At 44.4% G+C, this 26,530-nt stretch overlaps 1 protein-coding gene across 3 annotated transcripts in view; it reads right to left on the reverse strand.

Moving 5' to 3' along the window:
• GARRE1 (granule associated Rac and RHOG effector 1) overlaps positions 1 to 26,530 on the reverse strand; it is an 86,339-nt gene that overhangs the window by 23,650 nt on the left and 36,159 nt on the right. For all 3 annotated transcript variants that reach the window (XM_049621018.1, XM_049621019.1, XM_049621020.1), the window contains one exon: positions 5,586 to 5,792. In XM_049621018.1, coding sequence (XP_049476975.1) covers positions 5,586 to 5,792 — 207 coding nt within the window. The remainder of the gene's footprint in view (positions 1 to 5,585; positions 5,793 to 26,530) is intronic.

A 26,530-nucleotide genomic window follows, 5' to 3' on the forward strand; every position in this document is an offset into this window, starting at 1 on the left:
TTTTTTTTTTTTTTTTTATTTTGGGGACAGAGAGAGACAGAGCATGATCGGGGGAGGGGCAGAGAGAGAGGGAGACACAGAATCGGAAACAGGCTCCAGGCTCCGAGCCATCAGCCCAGAGCCTGACGCGGGGCTCGAACTCACGGACGGCGAGATCGTGACCTGGCTGAAGTCGGACGCTTAACCGACTGCGCCACCCAGGCGCCCCTGCACACAAAAATTTAAATACTTACTGTTTGGTCATTAAATATGTTCATGAACAAGACAGAGAAACAAGAAAAAAAACCTAATCAATGTCTTATTGTGATGAAACGTAAGTTACTTATACATATGGGTCAGGACTGGAGAATACAGAAAAAATGTATTTAATTTCTTAAATGGGAGAAGGAATTCAGGATGAACTGCCTTTCAATTTTTCAGTGTCTATTTCTGTTGCAGTAACATTTGTGCAACAAATAACATTTTTTTAACAGCTAATTTTTGTTCTTCTCTCTTTTTTGTTCTTCTGCTGTAGGAGTTACAATGTTTACCAAAACTGCAGAAAGGTAATTAGCAGAAACAATGCTATAAAGTTCCAAAGCTTCACAAATTACACATGTATGACTACATTCCATCCAGTCCCTGAACCCTAACTAGTCTTACCGTTTAAAACTATTTGACTCTCTAAGATTCTTTCACTGAAATATTTGGCCCAGAAGGTCTTGTGTTGCATATCTATGGCTAGGCAATGGAGCACAAAGCCTGGTGCCTGCCATCTTAGGGCTGACAGCCTCATGGGCCAAACAAAACATTTAAACCATTTAAAATGGAGAAAAACACACCAAGGAAAACAGGGAGAACTATAATAGGGAGGAGCACCCTAAACACTCAGAAATCAGCATTTAGGTTATGAATTTGAGGTGGAGGAGGAAGTCAGCAGAAGTGTGGGATGGGTGAGCAGACATGTCAGCAAAGAAACTGGAACCCAGTGAGCAAGGGAGACAGTGACCGCAGATGAGGTTGGTGAGCAAGGCAGGAACCAGACTGTGTGGGACTAGGCAGGTCATGGTGAAGGGTCGGTACTTTACCCTAAGGAAGTAGCAACATCATCCAACTTTAAATGGAGGGAGATGAAGGGTGGCAAGACAGGGAGGGGAGAAGGGAATCTAGCCACTGCAGGTGTCTGGGGAGAGGAGGGACATCCTGAACTAGGGCAGTGAAAGGGACACATGTGGGGTAATGCTTTGGGGTGGAACCTACAGGGCTTATGGACTGGATGTAGATGTGATGGAAAGACAGGAGGATAAATCTTCAGTTTCATGCATGAATGACCCAGTGTGGGATGGCAGCACTTGCTAGTATGGGGAAGATTTGGGCAAGACCAGGGGTGTGGGGAAAAGCTAAGCCTGAGCCACCTAGATACCTGAGGTAAGCAGCAGCTGAATACAGGGGCCTGAAGCCCACAGAACTGGACTGGTCACACATATGTGAGGGCCCCCAGCACACAGGCAGTTCTTAATGTCCCAAGGCTATATAGAGACCCTACAGGGAGGGCACTCAGAAATGAGCACTGAGAAACGGACATAAGTTTTGTGTATAAGTTGTGTTGAAGAGAAAAAGCTAGCAAAGTAGATGGAGAGGATGGCCCAAGAGATTAATGCCTGCTTCAGGGACGCCACAGGAAGAGAGGGTCTCTAAGGGCCCGTATTGCTGTGAGCTGCTGAATGGAGTCAAACGGTTCCCTGGATTTGGCCACACAGAAGGCACCAGTGACCTTGACGAGAGAATGCCTGTTCTTTTTTTTTTTTTTAATGTTTATTTATTTATATTGAGAGAGAGTGAGAGCTTGAATGTGAGCAGAGAGAAAGAGAGAATCTCAAGCAGGCTCTGCACTCTCAGCACAGAGCCTGAGGCAGGGCTCAACCCCATGAACTGTGAGATCACGACCTGAGCTGAAATCAAGAGTTGGACGCTCAACCAACTGAGCCACCCAGGTGCCCCTGAGAATGCTTGTTCTTGTGTAGGAGGGGAAGCCAGATTTCAGCCAGCTGAATGATGCTATTTATATAAAGTTTCATATTGTGCAAGATACACCTTATACTACTTATGGATACATGTATACAGAGTGAAAATATAAAAATATGCACAGGACTCACAAACTCCAAATTCAAAAGAGGTTATCTCTACAAAGGAAGAGATGTGAGTAAGGGAGTAAAAAGGTACAGAGGAAATCAGCTGCATTTGTAAATAATATTTTTTCTGTTAAAAATAAAAAGCATGAAAGGGGCGCCTGGCTGACTCAGTCTGTACAGCCTATGACTCTTGATCTTGGAGTTGTGAGTTCAAGCCGTACGTTGGGCATGAAGCCTACTTAAAAATAAATAAGTGAGCATATAAATAAATAAACCAACGGTATGAAGCAACTGACAAGAAGTTAAGATTCACTCGACAAAGCTAAAAGGCAGACAGGGTATGTGCGACATTTCCTATATGCTTGAAATCTTTCATAATAATCTTTTTTAGAATGACTCAAAGGTACAGTAGACAATTCTTCCAAGAAGTTGGCTGTGAGAAGAGCAGAGAAACAGGGCAGAACAGCGAGGATTTCTGTGTATGCGGGTTTATGTAGTGGGTGGGAGGGCATGCTGAAGAGGAGGGAGAGAAAACACAGGGCCCCACCACAGAGGCCTTGAGGGTGGGGGAAGGTGGGGACAGGGCGGACCCTGGACAGAAGGGTCCTGTAATGAAGGGAAGGAACTGACAAGGAACTGATGCAGGGCTCTGAATGGGGGAAGCAGTGTGGTTTTGGGGCGAAGAAAAGGGACTGCTGCCAGGTGGATTCTATTTCCTCGGTACAGTGTAGGGCAGGGTCACCGGCTGGTGGCTAAGTGAGTGAGAAAGCACAAGGGCCTGTGCAGACTGCAGTGGGTGAAGAAAAAGGTTAAGGTGAGGAGATCAAGAGACTGCTGGGGTCCTCACAAGCACTGGGTTCTCAGCATGATGATGTCAACAGGAGACAACTGTGAGCCCGGTATTAAGGGTATGAATATGAGCAGCATGATCAGGAGGCTGGAGCCCAGCAACCAAGAGGACACAGAGGTCTGCAAGGTGACAAATGGCCACCTGCAATAAGGTCAGCAGGTCCCACTTCCACACTGGACCCCAATTAGCATTTCAGGGCTGCTCTGACAAACACCGAGAGGCAGAGGAAAGCCCTTAACAGGAAAGAGAGACCAAAACAAGAAAAAGAAACTGAAAAGAAATTCAAAAGAAGAACAGAGAACAGCATAAAACTGAAATAATAAGAAAATTAGAGAATGTACAATGTGAGACTAGTAAATAATATTTAAAATTTTGATTAAAGGAGATTTCTAAAACATGAAATAATCTGCCAACTGATTATGGAAGGATTAAAACTAAACATTATATAAAAAAATCAATATTATACTCCTTAACTGTAAATTATCTCTTTCACTACGTAAAACGTATCAAAAAGTCCTAGTCAGTCCTAGTTAAAGTCTTGACTTGGAAGGCTTTTCACTCCCACTCCCCCGGAAACACCTAAAAACAAATAATCCAGTGAAGAAATGGGCAAAAGACACGGACAGACGTCTTTCCAAAGAAGTCATCCAGATGGCTCATAGACACATGAAAAGATGCTCAACATCACACATCACCAGGAAAATATAAATTAAAACTACAATGAGTTACCACCTCACACCTGTCAGAATGGTTAAAATTAACAACACAGGCAACAACAGATGTTGGCGAGGATGCAGAGAAAGGGGAACACTTTTGCACTGTTGGTGGGAATGAAAGCTGGTGCAGCCCCTCTGAAAACAGTATGGAGCTTCCTCCAAAAGTTAAAAAAAGAACTATCCTACAATCCAGCAACTGCACTACAAGGTATTTATCCAAAGGATACAAAAATGCCAGTTCAAAGGGGCACATGCACCCCGATGTTTATAGCAGCACTATCGATAATAGCCAAAGTATGGAAAGAGCCTAAATATCCACTGACTGATGAATGAATAAAGATGTGGTGTGTGTGTATATATACACACACACACATATATACACAATGGAATATTATTTGGCAATCAAAAAGAATGAAATCTTGCCACTTGTAACAATGCGGATGGAATTAGAATGTATTATGCTAAGTGAAATAAATCAGTGAGGGGAAGAGATATACACACACACACACACACACACACGCACGCACGCACGCACATATGATTTCACTTATTTAAGAAACAAATGAACATAGGGGAAGGGAAGGAAAAATAAGATAAAGACAGAGAGGGAGGCAAACCATAAGAGACTCTTAAATACTGGGGGCACCTGGGTGGCTCTGTCGGTTAAAGCGTCCGACTATGGCTCAGGTCACGATCTCTCAGATCGTGGGTTTGAGCCCCATGTCGGGCTCTGTGCTGACAGCTCGGAGCCTGGAGCCTGCTTCAGATTGTGTCTCCCTCTCTCTCTGCCCCTCCCACACTCACACTCTGTCTCTCTGTCTCTATCTCTCTCTCTCTCAAAAAAAAAATTTTTTTTTTAACTTTTTTTTACATTATTTATTTTTGAGAAACAGTGAGACAAAGCATCAGTGAGGGGGAGGGGCAGAGAGAGAAGGAAACACAGAATCTGAAGCAGGCTGCAGGCTCTGAGCAAGCTGTCAGCACAGAGCCTGATGCGGGGCTCGGTGAGATCACGACCTCAGCCGAAGTCGGACGGACGCTCAACCGACTGAGCCACCCAGGTGCCCCTAAAAAAAAATTTTTTTTAAGAGACTCGTAAATACTGAGAACAAATTGAGGGTTAATGGAGGGGTACTGGGTGAGGGGATGGGCTAAGTGACAGGCATTAAGGAGGGTACTTGTTGGGATGAGCATTGGGTGTTATCTGTAAGTGATGAATCACTAAATTCTACTCCTGAAACCAATACTACACTATATGTTAACTAGCTTTGATTTAAATAAAATTTAAAAAATAATAAAATTTAAGAAATAATAATAAAAAGAAGAATATGTGGGGCGCCTCAGTCGGAAGAGCATGTGGCTCTTTATCTTGGGGTCTTTTGAGCCCCATGTCGGGTGTAGAGATTACTTAAATAAATGAACAACAAAACAAAACAAAACAAAATACCTACAAGAAACGTGCTGTCACTGACCACATCCCCATGTGGCTGCCTGGCTGGCCGCTTTACCCTCCGCAGCCAGTTCTGGCCTGTCTTTCCAGACTTCGGCTCCAACCTCTTCTCCCTGGTCTCTCTTCCTTGAAGCTTTGCTGCACTGCTCCTAGTTGGAGGCAGGACCCTTTCTCTGGGCTCCTGCACACCTCCATCACAGCCCTTTAACCCTATTTTTGTAGGCCCTCCCTCTTAGGAGGCTGTGAGCAGAGGCTGTCACCCCAGTGCCTGGCACACGCCTGGCCCAAAGTGAGCGTTCACAAAAGCATTCACTGTGAAATGAATGAACAAGCTAGTGATAACGGTTTAAAACTAACAGTTCTAAATAAAATGCCTCTTTCAGGAACCAACAGGCAAAGGTCCTCTGGAGCCTCTCCTAGTTGAACATAGGGCACCAATCTCCCCCAGGGAGGGTTACCTCAGCAGCCCCCCGCCAGGATCGCACGGCTTCCTCCAGTTCGGGTGTGTGGCTCATGCCAGATAAGCCGCCGCCGCCGCCATTCTTCTTTTCTGGCACGACGACCTCGGCAAAGCACGAGTGAGCCACTGGCTGGACCTTCTGTAATGCCTGGGTCAAAAACTGGAAATGGACCTGTACCACTGTCAGGAAACATCGCCCCAACACCTGTGAAAACAAGAAAGCCACGGATTTTTAGGTTGTGGGCTGCTACTGCATTAGTGCAATAAATTCTCAACTATCAGTGTGAGCAGAAGGTAACAACACTTGGAAGTCTGAAATCACAGGAAGTTAGAAAGTCACCAGCCTTTAGGAGGATCCTTGTTCTCATGTTCGCACCTGGGTGCCTGATGTCTAGAAGTCAAGATATTTCCACCAAATCGCAAACCCCATGGTTCAAATGAGCCTTCCCAGTTCCCAGCTAGCCCCCCACTCCTGTTCTCCGCTCCCCTCACGTGGACTCGGGCTCACACCAACCCTTGGTTGTCTGTGAGTTCCTACTGAACCAGAGGAACCCACAGTTCCAATTATGTCCACACAGCATTCAGAAGGCAGAGTGAAAGCCGTGTGACTGAAAATCTGAAAGGTCGGTTTGACTATAAGACGACACTATTTATTAGAAATGGAATCCAAAGATACAGGTTATTTTGGTAACAATGTTATTAACATAGTTTTATTAACATAGCTGTGTGTCATTAATTCCAGTCTTAGGAAACAAAGCTGATAGACCAGTCTTCTAGGAGTCAACAAAACATACTGGACAACTCTGTCAGAACAGTAGAAACTCACTCACCCGAGACATTATCAGTAGTTGGTTGGTTGATGGAACATCCATTAAAGTAGGGAATTCATTTAAAAAATATTATAGACATATGTTAATATATACTATTAATATGTAACTATAATAATTTACATGTCAAAAAAATACCACAGACCATAAATATTTTAAGACACAAATGTGCATTTATCTGCCAAGGCCAAGGCTGTTTATTGACACTGTCATTCGTTTGCTTTCTTGAGGCAACCCTAGCTACAAGGTGTTCTCTAAGATTTCCTATTTCTTTTTCTTTAAAGGAGAGCAAGAACTTGTCACTTACAAAGTAACTTGAGCAGAGAACTTCCCGATTACTGACATCTTCCCCTAAGCTTTTACAGTTGTTTGGTCCATACCAAATTTGACATTCACGTTTTTCCCATGGAGGGTATGTCATATTCCACTGCTTTGCACGGTGGATTACTTACTTACAAATTACTTTATTTATTGAGCTTGCAATTTATTCAACGGGTAGGAGCGCAGCGGGGAGGGCTCACTGGCTGTCGGTGATCAGTGCACTGCCTCGGGGAGGTGCTGAAGGCTGGGTAACTGTTTCCATTGCCTGTACAAGGAACCAACACCTAACCCCAGTGTCTACCCTCTAGTCCAGCCCTGTCCCTTAAGGTAGCCAAAAACAAGATTCAAGTCTGGCCCCACCTCCCAACATACATTTCAGATGCTGTCCTTTTCCATCTCCACTGGTCAGGGCTCTGCTTCCTAGAGAAAGAGTCAGGCAAGTCTCAGTGGTAACACTTACTCACTCCGATTTTCCCCTGTGAAGTCACCAGGGCGAAACTAAAACAAACTCACACAAATCTCACACCAAAGCATCCTCCTCCTACAAGAGAACAATTAGAATTACAGGCTGGATCCCCACCCAAACCTCTTGGGTTTGCACTCATACCTGCCTCAAAGTTCCTCCCCATCAATGATCGGTGCCAGATGGGGCAGGGTGAGGGACACAGATGAAGCAGACCTAGCAACCTAGAGTGATGTGACAGGCATAGAATAAACAGCATGTATTTAGTGCCACTGTACATAATATTTAGTACACAATAGCAGCCAGCCTCAATCGAGCACTCAGCCTGTACTTCACCTATGCTAAAGATCTCACATGGATTATCTCATTTAATGCTAGGAACAACGGTACGAGGTCATTCCCATTTTACAGGCAGTAAGAGTGAGGCACAGAAAGGTTACGAACTTTGTCATGGGGACACAAACTGGAGGCGACAGAGTGGGCACTTGACTCAAATGTCTGTGCCCTTAGCCAGTATGCCCCACTGCCTTCAGTCGGCTCTAAGCGGCTGGATACAGCTGTCGGCTGGCAGCACTGAGACCAGGCACCTAATAAACTCCACCTTAACTGGTTTAGGCCACAACGAGGGTACCCTGAAGCCCCATACAAGGCACACACAGGAGGAGGAGTGGAGCTAGCTCCTCTGGCACACACTCTTTCTCTGCCTCCTTCCTCAGCCTCTTGCCGGCTATGGCAAAGATGTACGTGCCAGGTACCATGTGCGCCGGGGTCACGGTCTTACAGCTGCGGATGATTCAAGGGACTCATTCATTCCTTCAGCAAACATGGAACATGTGAATACCCGATACGTACAAAGCACAATAGGCTAGAGGGTGCTGTAAGAAAGACGATGAGCAAGTCCTGGTCCTCAGGAGGGTTACTTCCTGATGGTGGAGAACAAACTGCTAAGTGGAGATGCAAAGTCAGGGGCGACCGGAGAAGGAACACAAGGGGGGGTGGGAAGGAAAAGGCTCTCTGAGGGAAGGACTAAAGGAAGAGTTAACTACCCTCACCCCTATTCTAAAAAGGGAAAATGCCGGGAAAGGCCTGATGCAGGGTCCCAGGGTCCAGAATAGGACAGCGCCGGTTGATGGGAGGACGGGGCTGGGGAGGGTGCCCCTGTTGAGGGCAGGATGGTGGAAGGAGGGCGATGCTGCTGCAGGAATGAAAGATGCCGGACAGTTTAAAGGCAGACTTTTGGCACGTTGTCTCCACCATTCTTACATGTTTGCCCTTGGATGAGTCATTTAATCTAGATTTCTTCCCTGTAAATAAGGAATGATGAGAACAAGAACTCGGCATCTCCCTGCTCCCACCCGCGATACAGGGAGCAGCAGTCCAAATTACACTTGTAACAAAATATCTGTGCCGTAAACGTTTCGTTAAGAGCCCATCAAAGCAATGGCCACCCTGGATTTGGAAAAGCTATTTCACAGAATATCTGCTCTAAAAGTTTCAAGTAACAGATGCATAAACACTACCTCGAGAGAGAGCGCCTGCCTCTGGGCATCTCCTGTCTCAGCCCAGCTACCCTCCTGGAACACACCCCACCCACCTTGACCCAGACTTGGGCCAGTCCTTGGGGGTCTTCCTGAGAAACGTGGAAAGAAATACAGACTCTAAAGTTGTGAATTCAAAAGCAGGTGACCTCGGGGCCGTGGGCAGCTATTTTCTCCCTCACACGGAGAATGCTGCTTGGACTGCAGGATTCAGTGAGGCTGAAGAACAGACGTGGCAACCCGGGGAACGGATGAGTGGAGTGGTCAGAGACACTGCAGTTTAAAATGTCAATGCAGCTATACAGTTGCAGCGGTACCAACAGCCACTTTTATTGAGCGCTTAACCCATACCAAGCACTTTACTTGCAGTGAAGCAACTCTGTGGGTAAGAGAAATGCATCCATTTCCCAGATGATAACACTGAGGCTTCGAGAAAGAAACCTGTTCCAATGCCATGCAGGAGATAAGAGGTGCAGCAGAGATCTGATGCCAGATATGTTCCACTCCAAAAGCTGTACTCCTAACCACTAAGCCACTGTCTCCCTATGACAAGATCCAGGACATAGCCACAACAGGGGTGGCTACTAAAAGGAGGGGAACCCTGATATCCCCCGCATACTGTCAGGCCCTGAGGCGGGAGGCATGGCTCGGTCTTCTCTAACAGAGGAAAAGGGACTGGGACAAGAGTATCAAGTGGGGTGGCCTGAGTCTCATCGTTTATGAATCCACAGCAGAGAGCAGCTGCTAAGACTGGCTGGAAATGGCAATATGAAAACAGGGAGAAGATACAAGGGGCTTGGGAGAAAGAGCAGCTTCTCTTACCTCTTTAGGAATTCCAAACCCAAAAACATCTGTTCGGTCCTTCAGTACATCAGTCTCATTTAAGAATTATGAATAAAGCAATTGGATTTAATTGGCATTTGCATCAAAAAAATTTTTTTTAAGTTTATTTATTTTGAGAGAGACAGAGACAGGGTGAGCAGGGGAGGGGTAGAGAGAGAGAGTCCCAAGCAGGCTCTGCACCATCAGCACAGAGCCTGATGTGGTGCTCGAACTCACTAAACTGTGAGATCATGACCTGAGCGGAAATCAAGAGTCAGACACCTAACCGATTGAGCTACCTAGCTGCCCCGGCATTTGCATTTTAAAAAGACTAACCTAGGGGCGCCTGGGTGGCTGAGTCGGTTAAGCATCCGACTTCGGCTCAGGTCATGATCTCGCGGTCCGTGAGTTCAAGCCCCGCGTCAGGCTCTGTGCTGACTGCTCAGAGCCTGGAGCCTGTTTCAGATTCTGTGTCTCCCTTTCTCTCTGACCCTCCCCCGTTCATGCTCTGTCTCTCTCTGTCTCAAAAATAAATAAACGTTAAAAAAAAAAATTAAAAAAAAAAAAAAAAGACTAACCTAGGGGAGCCTGGTTGGCTTAGTAGGAGAAGCATGTGATTCTTGATCTCAGGGTTGTGAATTGGAGTACCATATTGGGTACAGAGATTACTTAAATAAATAAGACAAAAAAAAAAAAAGAAAGAAAGATAAATCTATTCAAGGCATCCCAAGTTGGTGGAATTTCAGGCCAATATCAGACTTCTGCATTAAGAGAAATCTTTTATTTTATTATTAAAAAAAAACCCCTCAGTTTTCATTCAGTTATTTTTTTTTTAAGTTTATTTATTTTGAGACAGAGACAGAGAGAGAGGCACAGACAGACAGCTCGAGTCGGGGAGGGGCAGAGATGGAGAGAGAGAAAGAGAGACAGAGAACCCCAAGCAGGCTCCACACTGTCATGGGGGAGCCTGACTTGGTGCTCAAACCCACGAACTGTGAGATCATGGCCTGAGCTGAAATCAAGAGTCGGACTCTCAACTGACTGAGCCACCCAGGTGCCCCAAGAGAAACCTATTAATGTGACTTCAATTCCTCATAAAGGCCCAATTCCTGAATATAGACTAATCATTGACCTTGCCACTCCTGCCTCTAAATTTCCACAGAGCATTCTGGATTATAAACAGCCATCAAGGATCTACTAAAGGAAACCTTGTTTTCTGGGACTCCCTGATGGTGGCAGAAACGCGGTATGAGTTCACTCTCCCATTCCCATGTACACATACCACATCTGCTGCTAAGGGTGTTGTGTTGATGGATACAACCAGAAAACTTTCTCTTCTTGGTGATGTTTATATTTTATTAATTCAACCAGGTTTTAGTTTAAAGTCACCCTACTCAGACCCCCAAAGACCACCCTCTCTCACTGCCATAGTTGCAGAGGACCAATTTAACTCTACCTTCCTAGAATATTTCAAAGTTTAGTTTTAGTTACTGCTCTTCTAGGGCCAAGCAAGGCCTGGCTCAGCCCTGAATCTACGCCCGTGTTGGGATCATGGAGTGCCCAAAGCCACCCATCCCCCAGCACACCTAGTGATTTTCATATCGATACACACAATATCTCACTAAGTTCGTTTTCTACTTAACCTCACTTAACAATCCATCTTTCTCACATCCCTAGAGTGAAGAACAAATAAAACCAATACATATACCACATGGTCAAATGTCCAGGAACTCCATCATTTATTTCTGATCAGTTTAAAAGTCCAGAGTGAATGAAATGAAGGCGATCGGGATTGGCTGCTTTTATTAGAAATTCCAAAGTCATTCAATCATTTCTTTCTCTTCAATATTTACTTTTACCTTAAACATTACAGTTGGTTCCAAGTTCCCTCAACCTTGCTCTTTTGTTCGTATGATAATTCCAGAGTTATTACATAATGACCTAACCAATAGACCAGAATGTGATATAAAAACCTAAATGTGTCTCCAGAGAAATAGAGAATGCAGTGGACCATGCCCAGGCTATGGAAAGTGCTTGCAAAGATTAGATTACAGTATAAAAATGCAAAAAAGAAACTTACTGCAACTATGTATAGTCTGACCTAAAAACCGATTACAGGGAGTATTTAAATATTTAAAAATTTAAAAAGCAACTAACAAAACGACAAAGATCTCTTTGCAGCAGGTATTAACCTAGAGCATAAAGAAGCTGCCGTGTTATGTATAAGAGGGAGAATACAGAAAGGAAAGAAAAGCTAACACCTGCCCAAGGGTGGCTGAGCCAACACCAAATGCTAATCACTCACACAAGATTATATTCTGCCTCTGGATATGCTGCTCCCTTGCTGGTAAAAATATCAACAGACACAGTTTCAGAACTCCTACTTCATGGACCGAGCACTCGGGTGCACAAAACCTTTTATGTCAGTAAAACATAATCATTGCAAACAAATTAGGGGGAAAAAGATCAGCTAAATAAAAATCTACCAAATATTACCAAATAGATATAACCACTGATTACATGTTTCCTGTACAGCCTACATTTGTACCTGTAGATGGTCTTTTTGTAAAAACTAGATTATGTTTATATGTTCTATTTATTTAAAAATTTTTTTAATGTTTATTTTTGGGGGACAGAGAGAGAGAGAGAGAGAGACAGACAGACAGACAGACAGACAAAGCAGGAGTTGGAGAGGGGCAGAGAGAGAGAGAGAGAGGGAGGGAGACACAGAAGCTGAAGCTGGCTCCAGGCTCCTAGCTGTCAGCACAGAGCCCAATGAGGGCTCGAACCCACGAACCGGGAGATCATGACCTGAGCTGAAGTCAGACACTTAACCGACTGAGCCACCCAGGAGCCCCTATGTGTTCTGTTTTATAACCTGCTGTCCAAAAGAAAATATATTAACAATTTATTACCATGCCAACACGCACAGGGAGTTTTATATTTTAGCTATGTTGCTATAAATCTTAACAATAAGGATAACTATAAAATATCATTCAGGACATAAAAAAAGTGAAAGGTTACTCAAGGTAACTAAATCCATATTAATTTTGGTAAGCAAAGGACCCTGCTCTTATAGTAATTTTTCCTATTCAAAATGCAAGTTTCCTCCATAAACAAGCAAATTTATATTGTGGGTTTCTACGGGGCATAGATAAAAATATATTTAAGTCACCCAGACAAGCATACGGCCTGGGAGCCTATTAGAGTTCAGGAAATTCTTTTTGTTGATATGAGTGTATTTTTCATCAAAAGTTGGCACTTTGATCAAGAAGAAAAAATTACCAGGGCGCCTGGGTGGCTCAGTCAGTTGAGTGTCTGGCTCTTAGTTTCAGCCCAGGTCATGATCTCACTGTCAGTTTGAGACTCATGTTGGTTTCCACATTGACAGTGTGGAGCCTCCTTGGGATTCTCTCTCCCTCTGTCTGCTCCTCCCCTGCACTCTCCTTCCCAAGATGGATAAATAAAAAAAGAAGAAGAAAATACTATAACTGGGATGTCTGAGCGGTTAAGACATGTCTTTTTTTTTTTAATGTTTATTTATTTAGTTTTGAGGGGAGTGGGAAGGGCAGAGAGAGGGGGATGGAGTATCCCAAGCAGGCTCCACATTGTCACTGTGGGGTTCAAACCTATGAACCATAAGATCATGACCTGCTGAAATCAAGAGTCAGAAGCTTAACCCACTGAGCTACCCAGGTGCCTCAAGGCACTGGTCTTAAGAAGAAAATACTACGGGCGCCTGGGTGGTTCGGTTGGTTAAACGCCCGACTTCGGCTTACGTCATGATCTCACAGTTCGTGGGTTTGAGCCCCGTGTCAGGCCCTGTGCTGTTAGCCTGGAGCCTGCTTTGGGTTCTGGGTCTCCCTCTCTCTCTCTGCCCTTCCCCTGCTCACCCTCTCTCCCTCTCTCTGTCAAAAATAAACATTAAATGAAAATTAAAAAGAAGAAAATACTAAACTATCTCCACTGAAAAAAAATGATTAAAAAGACAAATGGGGAATTCAAAGTGGAAATTCACTCCATCAACATTATTTTCACCATAGGACACTGAGGAGAGGCCTTCTGCGTCCCAGGACCCGGTGCCACGTGTGTCACCTATTCCCTGAGAGAGGGCTCACCGCACACATCAGACCGACTGCCTCTGTTATTCTTGTGAATTCCAACCGGTGACGGCTGTGGCAAATCCTGGGCTGAGGTGGAAAAGGGGGTCTCCCACCACCTCTCAGCAGCATCTGGGACAGTGGGTCCCTCCCGCTCACCCCGCTCCTTCTTGAAACACTTGCTTCTCTTGGCTTCCAAGACACTGCACTTACTCCATCTCTGCCTCACTCTCCGGCTGCTCCTTTAGCGTACTCCTAGGCTGCTCCCAAGTCATCTTCTCACCTCTAAATACCGGAGTGTCCCTGGGCTCACTCGTCCTTGGATTCGCCCTCTGATTCTTCTCCAGTTTATATTCACTCCCTTGATGACCAGGTCCAGTTTCACAGCTTTAAATACCACCTATTGAATCTACTGTTCCCAAGTTCCTATCTCCTGTCCGGACCTCAGCCCTGAACTCCAAATTTGTATATCCAACTGTCTACCTGACATTGCCCCTGGGATGTCAAATAAGCACTGCAGACCTGTTATTCCAGCTACTCTTCCCTCACTGCTCCCCGCCTCAGTAAAGAGTACTACCAGTGGTCCAGGTGCTTGTGTCATAAACCCTGGAGCCATCTTGCAGCCCCTCCCCTCTCCCTCATGCACACCCATGCACACCCCCACGGTGCTAGAATATTAATCAGCCTTAAGAAGGAGGGAAGCTCTGACACATGCTGCAATATGGATGAGCCTTAAAGACAATGGTAAGTGAAAGCAGCCAGTCACAAAAAGACAGATATTGTATGATCTTATATGAGGTACCTATAATAGGCAAATTCATAGAGACAGAAGGTAGAATTGTGGTTTCCTTGGGTTGGGGAGAGGGCGGAATGGGAGTTACTGTTGAAAGGGTTCAGGCTTTCAGTTTGGGAAGACGAAAACGTTCTGGAGTTGGATGGCGGTAAAGGCTGCGCAATACTGGGAATCTGCTTAATGCCACCGAGCTGCACACTTAAAAACGAGTACAACTGCTTCTAGTCACCTCCTCTGCTAACATTCTGTTCTAAGTTATGATCATCTCTTGCTTGGATTAATTACTATAATAGCCTCTTAACTGATCTTCCTGCTCCATTCAATTAGGATTAGGTCTGTCTACACCCAACAGCAACAAAACAAATGTAGTGGCTTAAACAAGAGTGATATTTACTTCTTTTCTTTCTAAGATAAAAAAAATAAACCTAGGGTTAGGCAGTCCAGAGCAGGCAATGGGGACTCCCGGGGTCACAAGGAACCCAGTTCCCGTCCTTCTGCTCTGCATCCTCACGCAAGGCTGGCATTCTTCAGTTGCCTCATAGTTCTAAGTGGCTAAATGACCTTCAGCCATTGGCCTGCATTCTAGAGAGCAGCCAACTGGGACAGGGGAAGGGCGTACCCTCTTCCCTCTAAGGAAACTTCCTGGTAGACTCATCCCAAACCTCTAGCTACATCTTCCCAGACCTGAATTTATTCAAGAGACCCCCAGATGTAAGGAAGGCTGGGAGTCCAGTCCTTTTTCCAGGCACAATATGTCTGAAAAGAAAACAAAACAAAACAAATCCAGGGTTTTGTTACTAAGGAGAGAGAGGAGACTGGATTTGGGGAGCCAACTAGCAGCATCTACTCTCTCTCTCCTAGAGGTGACTTTTTGCACAGGGAAGTCTTAGAAAACAGAAAGTGGATTATTGTACTCCCCTGCTCAAAATCTTCCAATGGCTTTCCACTACAATCAGAAGAAAATCCAAAGTCCTCATTCTGTCCTATAATACTCTATGTGAACAGGCCCCTGACTATTCTCTAAACTTATTTCCTATCCTTCTCAGCTCTAGCCACCCAGCTTTCTTGCTATTCCTCAAAAATTCTGAGCACAGCTCCTGTCTCAAGTCTTTTGCACAAGCCAGTTCCCACTACATCAGGGTGTCTCAGCATCAACACTATTGACATTTGGGACCAGAGACTTCACCATTACAGGGGCTGGCTTATGCAGGTTCACATGTTGCTAGCAGTGTCCCTGGTCTTTCCTTATGAGATGCCAGCAGCACTGGCTACAGATGCAGTAACCACAACCCCTCAGATCATATTGTTTTGAATACATTTTCAAATTTTTACTGGTTTTTTAAGTTTGTTTACTAATTTGGAAGGGGGGGGCACGGAGGGGCAGAGAGAGGGAGAGAGAGAATCCCAGGCAGGCTCCACACATAGAGCCTGACTGGGGACTTGATCTCACAGTTTGTGAGACCATGACCTGAGCCAAGATCAAGAGTCAGATGCTTAACTGACTAAGCCACCCAGGTGCCCCTGTTTTGTTTCGTTTTTAATTTTTTTTAATGTTTATTTATTTTGAGAGAGAGAGAGAGAGAGAGAGAGAGAGAGAGAGAGAGAGACAGCACGAGCAGAGGAGGGGCAAAGAAAGAGGGAGACACAGAATCCGAAGCAGGCTCCAGGGCTCAGAGCTGTCAGCACAGAGCCCAACCTGGAGCTTGAACTCACAAACTGCAAGATTGTGACCTGAGCTGAAGTCGGATGCTCAACAGACTGAGCCAGCCAAGGCGCCCCTGGTTTCTTTCTTTCTTTCTTTTTTTTTTTAAGCAAAAAAGCGGGGAAAATCCCTTCCTCCCAGGGTGACTTCTGAGAGATCAACAGCTGCAGAAGAGCTTGAATGTGGCTGTAGAGGGGAGGTTTTGAGTATCTACACATCTGTTCTGCCGCAGGATTGAAATACAATGTGATGGGCTATAAGGAAGAGAAATACCAAGATTTTACCTTCTCCAAGTAAATTTGAGTTGAAAATAAGATAAATCAAAGACCTTTGTGCTCCTGCAAACTTCTGTGTTTCAGGATCTGGGGCCTGAGTCAGGTCACCTAAAGTTTCATACTTCCTGCAAAAACACCATTCAACCATGGGTGTATACGTGTGGGATAAGAAGGATGGGATATTGGTCAGAAGCAGAGAGAGAAACTGAGGTCTTAAAAGATGGCAAAAATTGTCCCCCAAATACATAGTGGGTCAGTGATATTCTGACTCCTTAGCATGCAAGTTCACTGCCTCCTCCTTCAAACCATTCTGTGCCCTCTGGTGTAACAGTCAAGTTCCTCCCTACCCCTAATATGGGGGGGGGGGGGGGAAGGGAGATGTCATTTTTGTGCCAACTGAAAATACTTCTAGACATTGCCAAATGTACTCTGAGGAACAGCCCACCCTGACCCACTGGGGAATGAACCACTGCTCTATCTGGAGCATCCTTCCCTCTGGAATTCGTACAGCTGTAGCTCTGATAGTCATTGCTCAAATGTCCCATCCTTGGCCTTTCCTCTACCTCTCTCTCCCCCCTTATCCTTCTTCATTTCTCTCTACAGCACCTCTCACCACCTGACATTTGCACATGCTATTTGTTTTTTGGTCTGTTTCCCCACCTAGAAGCTAAGCTGGATGAGGGTAGGATCTTGGTTTTGCTTACTCTTGCGTTTTCAGTGCCTGGCATGCCAAGCCAAGCCAAGCGAGCAGCATGGTGACTCCAGGGCTGAGTGCAGGACATCAAAAGGCCAGTATCTTTGTGAAAATGACATCTGATCCACCCCCCCCCCCCTTCCACACACACACACACACTTCCTGCTTTTTCCCCTGGACAGCTCTTCTGCAGCCAGCCCACAGAGACCAGCTGCAAACCTTGAGATTACTTTAAGGTGACCTTACCAACAGGCACAGGGAAGATCATGACTTTTGTGGAGAAAGGAAGTCCATAAACCACACAAGGCTTTCCTGTAAGTGACAACTCATCCATGAATAAAGAATTACGTATAACATTTGTTATGGCTTGGAACTGTACTCTTATTCTTTCAACCTAAGAGCCAATAATATAATTAATGGGTATGCTGTTAATAGAATTAAGGATATGTGTAAGGGAATAAAAAGATGTATTTTCCTTATACGTTTCTGTGTGCATATCTATTTGCTGCTCTTTGCATAGATCCATAAGACAATTAATAGTAGTTATATCTGGGACTGGCATGGAATTGGAAGGGAGGATCATTATTTTTGGAAAGGGAGACTTATGCTATTCAGAAATGTTTGAATTTTTTATCATGAGCATGTACCATGTATAAGAGAAACTAATTTTTTAAAATCAATAATCAACAGTAATATATCCAAAGCATTCCCATTAAAATGAAGACCAAAACAAGGATGCTCACTCTTTTTTTTTTTTTTTAAAAGGGAACACTTTTTTTTTTTAAATTTTTTTTTTTTTTAACATTTATTTATTTTTGAGAGAGAGAGAGACAGAGCATGAACAGGGGAGGGGCAGAGAGAGAGGGAGACACAGAATCGGAAGCAGGCTCCAGGCTCTGAGCCATCAGCCCAGAGCCCGACACGGGGCTCAAACTCACGGACCGCGAGATCATGAGATCGTGACCTGAGCTGAAGTCGGACGCTCAACCGACTGAGTCACCCAGGTGTCCCGGATGCTCACTCTTAAAGGTGATTATTTCACATATTAAAACTTTTGGTCAACACAAAATATGTAACTACTGGAAGGGAGGAGACATATGCAGATGACGTGACCATATACACACCAAAAAACCCCAAATAAACTAATTGAAACATGGGAATTATTGCATTCAGTCATGTGGGAGGAGACAAAAATCAAGGATGTTTCCATGTTATAGAAAAAAATGCTAAAATAGTATCTCATTCATTAGAGCAACTGAAATATAAATTATTTAAGAATTTCAAGAAGAAATATGGGCATCTCTGGGTGGCTTGACTAGTCGATTGAGTGTCGGACTCTTTTTTTTTTATAATTTTTTTTTTAATGTTGATTTATGTCCAAAGGGGAGAGAGACAGACCGTGAGTGGGGGAGGGGCAGAGAGACAGAGAGAGAGAGAGAGAGAGAGAGAGAGAGAGAGACAGAGACAGAGACAGAATCTGAAGCAGGGTCCAGGCTACGTGCTGTCAGCACAGAGCCTGACTCAGGGTTCAAACCCATGAACTCCAAGATCATGATCTGAGCCGAAGACAGATGGTCAACCGAGCCACCCAGGTGCCCCTGAGTGTCTGACTCCTGATTTCAGTTCAGGTCATGATCCCAGGGTCATGGGATTGAGCTGTGCATCAGGTTTGGTGCTGAGTGTGAAGTCTGCTTAAGACTCTCTCTCCCTCTGCCCCTCTGCCATGCTAGCACGCTGTCTCTCTAAAATTAAAATTAAAAAAAAAAAAAAAAAGACTTTTAAGAAGAAACATACACAATCATTAGGAAGGAGACTATGGAACTTTACCAAGAGACATAACAGAAGACTTCACAGAAAGGCATAATTGCTAAAATCCTGAAAAACAAACAAAACAATTTAGCAATGCATATGGAGGGTTATAACTGTGTTTCTCATCTTCTGACCCCCTCCAGATCTGGGTGTGGCCTCCTTCGGAGGGAGCCCCCCTCAGAGAGCCACTCTCAGTCCTGTGGCTTGGGGGAGGCGGACCCCGCTTGTACCGCAGCCATGGGGTGGGCATACAGTCAGACCTGGCTAATCGGCGTGTCAGTTTAACCTTTCTGGTCATAGGGTCCAAGGACAGGCAAGGTGACCCAAGCCAAGCCAACAGGACTCAGTTCTGGAACTTTTGTCAGAACCTCAGGGAAAGCAGAGGTGCTCTTTCTGTTGAGTTGCTGGGGGCTCTGGCATGGAGACAGTCTGCCTAGCCTTCTGTCTAGGACAGTCCAGTCTGCCTAGAAATGAAGGGAGCACTCGTGAAGGCAAAGAGAAGAGACAAAATTTGGGTCTTTTCGGTACAGTGTGAACCCCTGAATCCAGCCACGCCCAAAGAGCTTACTTGCTTCAGTTTCATGGGTCAATATATTGTTCTCTTGAGAGGTAGCACAGTGCTACAGTCAAGAGTTTGTACTCTATAGAGTGAGACCGCCTGGCTCTAAAGTCTGGATCTGCCGAGGAGACTTTTGATAAGTTGCTTAATCTCTCCACACCTCAGTGTCCTCATCAACAAAACAGGAATGGGAATAGTACCTAACTCATAAGGTTATTAATAGAATTAAGGGGCGCCTGGGTGGCTCAGTCCGTTGAGCATCCGACTTCGGCTCAGGTCATGATCTCATGGTTTGTAAGTTCGAGCCCCACATCAGGCTCTGTGCGGACAAGTTCAAAGTGAGGCCTGCTTCGGATTCTGTCTCACTCTCTCTCTGCCCTCCCCTGCTTGTGCTCTCTCTCACCCTCAAAAATAAAAGATAAAAATTAAAAAAAAAAATTAATAGAATTCAGTGAATTAATGCATAGAGTCTCAGAACAGAGCACAGCATACATCACTATTAGCTGCTTTTTGCTTTTATTGTCATTTAAGCTATTTGAGTTTGGTTTCTGTCACTTGTAGCCATAGTGATTTTTTTTTATAAAAACAAGCCTAATCATGCTGGTCTCTTGCTCAAAATCCCCCTTAAAAAATCCCGTATCAGGGCGCCTAGGTGGCTCAGTTGGTTGAGTGTCCACCCCCTGGTTTTGGCTCAGGTCATCATTCACGGTTCCATGAGTTGGAGTCTGGCATCAGGCTCCACTCTGACAGTATGCAGCTTGAGACTGTCTCCCTCTCTCTGTCCCTCCTGTTCCCTCTCTCTCAAAATAAGCAAATAAATTAAAAAAAAAAATCCCATCTCATTCTGTGTAAGTTCTAAATCCTTATCAGGGCCCAACCTAGTTCTCTGCCCTGCCCTAACCTCTTCTAGGCTGGGTAGGAAGTTCTGGTGTAGGGGGCTGGGTCCTGCCAGAGTAAGAGGAGCAGGAGAACTCCGAACCAACCAGCAGTCATTTGCATCCCACCGCATCGCACCTACTGTCTCAGTCTACTTATTTGTCTGTCTTGTCCACAAGGCCTAGAGCACTTTTGACTGTTCTCACTCATCTTTGCCAGCTTGTAGCCAGCTCGTGTGTATTTTCTCCAGGAGGGTGGGTGGTAGCAGCTAGGTAAAGAGGAGAGCAGACCAAAGGAGCTGGTGAGGCCTCAGGAGGGGTCCTGGAGTGAGCAAGGACTCATGGGGTTCCTCCACATCAAGCTATTTCTATCTTCCTGGCTCTGGATATGTCAGCATCAGCCAGAGGGCAAAGAAGCCCAGTCTCGTGGGGGACTGGACACTGCAAACAAGCCCCCTCCACACAAAGACTGCACACTGGCCTGAGGCAGCAGGGGGGTACAGGGCACCACCCCTGTATACGCTGATCCCAGAAGGATTTTAGGCAACTGTCATTTTACAGACACTCAGAATCCTGATTTGTAAAGATGAGGGAGGCTGCCAAAACAGGCTGTTATCCAATCCTGTGAAATCTCACAAGCCAACCAGTAACCATAAACATTTAGAAGAGAAAATAATTCGGGAAAGCTAGTTCTATGTACAATTATACTCCAGGAACTCTTTTATTTCTCTTTCCTTCGAATTTGCCCACCAAACCTAGTAGTTCCCTTATGTTCCCTGAAGCCTTTTTAGCAACTATTAAATTTTAAATCCTATTCTCCTAAAGGAAAGCAACATTGCCATTTGAGTCACCAAAATGAGCACACCCTGCCTACCTGCTGTTGGGGTCCTTCCTGCCCAGGGGGGTGTTTTTCTGCTTCTTCCTTGACTCGCTTTTATTTTCTTCATTTTCCTGAAAAGTACCTGCTTTCCTTTTCATCACAACAACTTAATAATACTCCCTGTGATATTGTGATTTATAGTAAGAAATATGTATTTTGGTCTTCTTCCAAGGTTCCTGCCACATAGCTCCTAAAACTCTTGGAATTTTCTATGTGATAAGAGAGATAAAGTGTGTTTTGTTATTCGTAACAAGCCTCTCTACACCATACCTGAGTTTATGTTGATGAGGTGACTTTTGAAAAGCCCCTAGGAATGGGGGGCTGGTTGTCAAGGGAACCAACCACTGATTACAGGTTTGGAACTTTCAGTCCCACCACTCTGGGGAAGGGAGAGGTTAGAAGTAGAATCAATCAACAATGGCCAATGATTTAATCAATCACACCTACATAATGAAGCCTGGAAAAAGCCCAAAGGACAGGGCTCAGAGAGCCTCTGGGTTGGTGAACACGGGCAGGTGCTAGAGGGTTGGTGCGTCCGGAGTGGGCGTGGAAGCTGCACACCCCTTGCTCTGCGCATCCCTTTCATCTGGCTGATAATGAGTTATAGCCTTTTATGATGTAGTAAGTAAAATGTTTTCTGAGTTCTGTGAGCTGCTCTCGCAAATTAACCGAACCCATGGTGGCAGTCATGAGAACCTCTCCTTTACACCCAGTTGGTAGTAAGCAAGGGTAACAACACCCTGGACATGTGACTGGTGTCTAAAGTGGAGGAGGACAGTCCTGTGGGACTGAGCCCTTCCACTGTGGGGTCTGATGCTAACTTCCAGTAAATAGTGTCAAAACTGACTCAGAATTGCCGGTGTGGGAAAAACTCCCAGCGCACATTTGGCGATCGGATGTGCCAGAAGTGAAGTATTCTGTGAGGAGACAGAAAACAGAAGAGTCTACCTAAAGACTCTTAAAGACTTCCTAAAGACTCCTAAACACTCCCCTTTCTGTTATGAGACCACTTCATAGGCACAAATCCTCCAAGGAATGGAATCATTTCTGGGGTATTCCTGATACACTACTCCTAACATAAGTTTCTCTCTCCCTTTTTTAAAACTTGGAGTATGTCCAAACAAATAGAGAGTGTTAACAAACCCTCATATACCCATCAAAAAGCTTCAATAACCATCAACATTTTGCCATGTTATTATCACCTTTCTCCTGACTACCACCTTTTTTTGCTGGAATGTTTTGAAGCAAATCCCAACCAACGAAGACACAGTACATGTTCAAACTTCCCAAATTTTCTTTTAAAATGTCTTTTGTTTGCTTGAATCTCAACCCCAAAATGCTTATCTTATTTGGTTGTCATATCTCTTAACTCTCATTTTAGATTCCTTCTACTCTTTTTTTTTCCCCCATGCTACTTGACTTGTTAAATCAGGTCAACTGCCTATAGAACATGCCACATTCTGATCCGTCTAATGGCTTCCTTGTGGTGTATAATTTGCTCCACTACGCCCCGTATTTTGTGTAGACTGGGAATTCATTCCAGAGGACTGATGAGATTATGTCAGGTCCCCTCCCACCCTGGGGACAGGGGAGAAGAGGGAGAGGTGCAAGAATATACTATGGGGGTACTGTGTGGTTCTTAGGAGATATGATCAACTAACTGGTTATCTCATTTTTGGTGATGCTGAGATTGACCAATGGATTTGAGTGAGAAAGTCCTGATCTTTCCCTTATGAAGTTCCCCAGTGACCTTTTACCAACTGGTTTTATCCTCCATTGTTGACCACTTGCCCGAGTCAGTTAATTCATTATGGTCTGCAAAATGGTGATTTTCCTAATTGTATCGTCTCTTCTATCCAGAAAATATGGAGATTTTTCTAAACAGAAGAACAACCTTCCCCCATCCAGTAGGGCTATTTGATTACGCTAAAAAACAGTTGTACTGGAGAAGCAGGAAATTTGCTTAATTCCTTGTTTTTCTTTTAATTAGCAATTTTCAGAATAATGAGTTGGTTGCACAGTGGGTCTTGGCCACTCAAAATCAAAGGATCCAGTGCTTCCAGAGTGGCAGCCACCCCCTGGCCCCAGTGGCTTCCACCCACACGGATTGGGCGGGGCAGACAGTACATCTTGTTGATCCACAATGAAGTTTACAAAATCACCCAAATTCCAGCTGCTTAATTAATTATAGATTCTTCTAAAGGCTAAAATCTGAAGGCAATTTAGATGCTAGAAGAGTCACCTCAATAAAAGAATAAGCCAAAAAGAGTGGTTAGAAATTAGCAACAGCCTGAAAACTGGATTTATATAAGCTTTTAACGAAGTGAACTTCAGTTTCTGATTAATAGCAGCAATTTGGGTTTTCACTTGGCACATATAGTTAGGAAATATTGACCCCATAATCTGTTATGAAAGATCTACTAGTCAAAACAAGAAAGAAAATAAAGAAGAAACAATGAATTTTACCTTTAGGCAAAAAAAAAAAAAAAAAAAAAAAGGAACAACATGCAAATTTAATTCCATTAAGGTTAATGAAAATCACATTTTGAAACCAGCCCCTAATATTTTCCATTGCTGTTGCTCTACAATATTTTTGGCATATATCTACCAAAAGAAATGTGAATATGTCTGAATTAAGGTTCTTACGAGTCAGTGCTTACAAATGAATTATTTCAAACAGATTCACAGATAATCACACAGTACACAAAAGACATTTGTTAGTGCATAAAGTTGAAGGCCGAGATTCAATTACATAAAGGTTTGATTTAAAGTCTGCCTGCCCACTTACAAAGTGGTGATGATACTTGGAAAGCCACTAAAATTGCCAGAAGAAATAAAATAGAGTCTCCTTAAAGACATACAACTCCTGGGATCCCTAAAGCTGCCCTGGGCTTCTGGAATGTCTATGCACAGCATCTGCCCGGAGGGCCATGCCCTCCCAACACTGAGGCCCCAGCCCCAGCCCTAGAGCCCCCCACCACCACCCCAAGAAGTGGCAACGGCTGCTCACTCATCGCACAAGAATCGTCAAGGATGCCGTTCCTGCTGCCCTCCCTTCCACCTTCCCTTCAAAGGCTGACCTCAGGACACTCTGACCTCACTTCCCCCACCCCTACTCTCCTGTACTCTCCCTTTTGCTCACTGTTTCAGCCACAATAGGTCCTCACCACTCTCCAAACACTCAGGTTCATCCTGCCTCAGAAACTGCGCTAGCCGTTCCCTCTGCCTGGAATCCTCTGTTCCTGGTTATCAACAGGGCTTACTCCTTCACCTCCTTCAGGTCTTTATTTAAAAAAAGAAACAAGGCGGGGGGCGCCGGGGTGGTTGGGCATCTGACTTTGGCTGGGGTCAAGATCCTGCAGTTTGTGAATTTGAGTCGGGCTCAGTGCTAGCAGCTCAGAGCCTGGAGCCTGCTGCAGATTCTGTGCCTCCCTCTCTCTCTGCCTCTTCCCCACTCACACTCTGTCTCTCTCAAAAATAAAACAGTAAAAATATTTTAGATAAATAAATAACAAATAAAGAAAGAAACAAGGGGCCCCAAATGGAGTCACTTGTGCTAAGCCTCACATCAGCAAACCAAGATTTAATACTTAACCTAACTGCAATTTCAGCCTCTTCCAGGAATAATACCTGTAACCTGTCAATTTAGAACTACCTGGTCAACAGTAGTGAGGTAATCCACCCAAGAGACCCGTTCCATCTCATATAGAAGGTAGTGGCCTTGCCGGAAGCAATCCACTCTTTGCTAGAAACTTTCTTTGCCTGCTCCTTTCTGCCTTATAAAAGCCTTCTATGTTGTATAGCTCCTTGGAGCTCCTTTCTATCTGCTTGCTAGATGGGATGCTGCCCGATTCATGAAAAGCTGAATAAAGCCAGTAAGATCTTTAAAATTTACTTGGATGAATTTTGTTTTTTAGTAAGTCAAATGTCACCTCAATGACACCGTTTCTAATTATCTTATCTAAGACTGCAGTCCTCTTTTCTCTTCACAAAGGGAACAATTTCTATCTTGTTCACTAGTGTATCCTTTGTGCCTGGCAGTATCTGGCACAAATAAAGTGTTCAATATATATCTGTGCAATGAATGCATGAATCACAAGTCAGTTCGATTCTTTTACTTACATGTGCACTGAAAAAAGAATTTTATTAAAGACAAGTGATAAATACTTGTAAAAAGAGGTGGACATCTGTGACTTTCTGATAAATAAAAAACCACTTTACAGGATTGTCTATACTGCTTTAATATGGACTACATGGTTTAAGTGCAAAGGATAACAGATTTCTAGGACAAGCGATACTGAGGTAGATAAAATCAAGGAGAAAGCAGCCAATTTAGCCAGGCCAGCATTTTACAGGAAAGCTGGAATTAACACAATCTTAAAAATCTGTGGTAGAGATAGATTCTCCTAGACTCAAAGAGAAAAGATACAGACAGTAGGTCCCGTGCGGTCTACCTCACAAAAATGTTTGGTTGGGATGTTCAAAGCTTTGTATAAAGAACAAATTCAATATGGGAAACCATATTTTTCCTGAATTCACATTTTGGCTGGACTGACAGTTTGAGACTTATACAAAGGAATTCCCATGAAGCAGTTAATGAAGATCACATTTCCTATTTAGACAAAATCCCAGTTCATATACGATGTAAACTACGTGTTTTCTATAAATCCAGAGGAGGACAAGTCCTACCTAAACTGTCAACTGGCTTGTCCAAAGGTTGTTAGGTACTGCAAATATATTGAATGGATACCCCACCCCCAGCCCTCTTCCTTCCCCAATGTCCCATTCCTGGCGGGAGGCAAAGAGAGGGAGGACTCTTGGTAGAAGCAGTCCCCTTGGGCTTTTATGATGAAAAGGTCCTGGCAGCTGCTCCATCAGGTAGGTAATACTGCTGCTGCCTTACAACAAGGGAGGTGCCGACTTCAAGAACCAGGAAAGGGGCGCCTGGGTGGCTCAGGTGGTTGAACGTCCCACTTCAGCTCAGGTCATGATCTCACAGTTGGTGAGGTGAAGCCCCACGTCGGGCTCTGCACTGACAGCTCAGAGCCTGGAGCCTGATTCAGATTCTGTGTCTCCCCCCCCTCCCCCCACCCGCCCCTTCCCTCTTTGCCCTCTGTCTCTCTCTCTCTCTTAAAAATAAACATTAAAAAACAAAACAGGAAAGAAATTAACAGAGCTATGGTTTTAGGAGTGGCAGTTTTTTCCCCTTAAAAGGATTCCAGTTAGAAAAATACTTGCCGAACATTTCTCTCTGATGTTGGTTTGGTACATAGTTGTGTTCTGCA

Source organism: Panthera uncia, assembly GCF_023721935.1.
Source record: "Panthera uncia isolate 11264 chromosome E2 unlocalized genomic scaffold, Puncia_PCG_1.0 HiC_scaffold_19, whole genome shotgun sequence".
NCBI classification, from domain to species: Eukaryota; Metazoa; Chordata; class Mammalia; order Carnivora; family Felidae; genus Panthera; species Panthera uncia.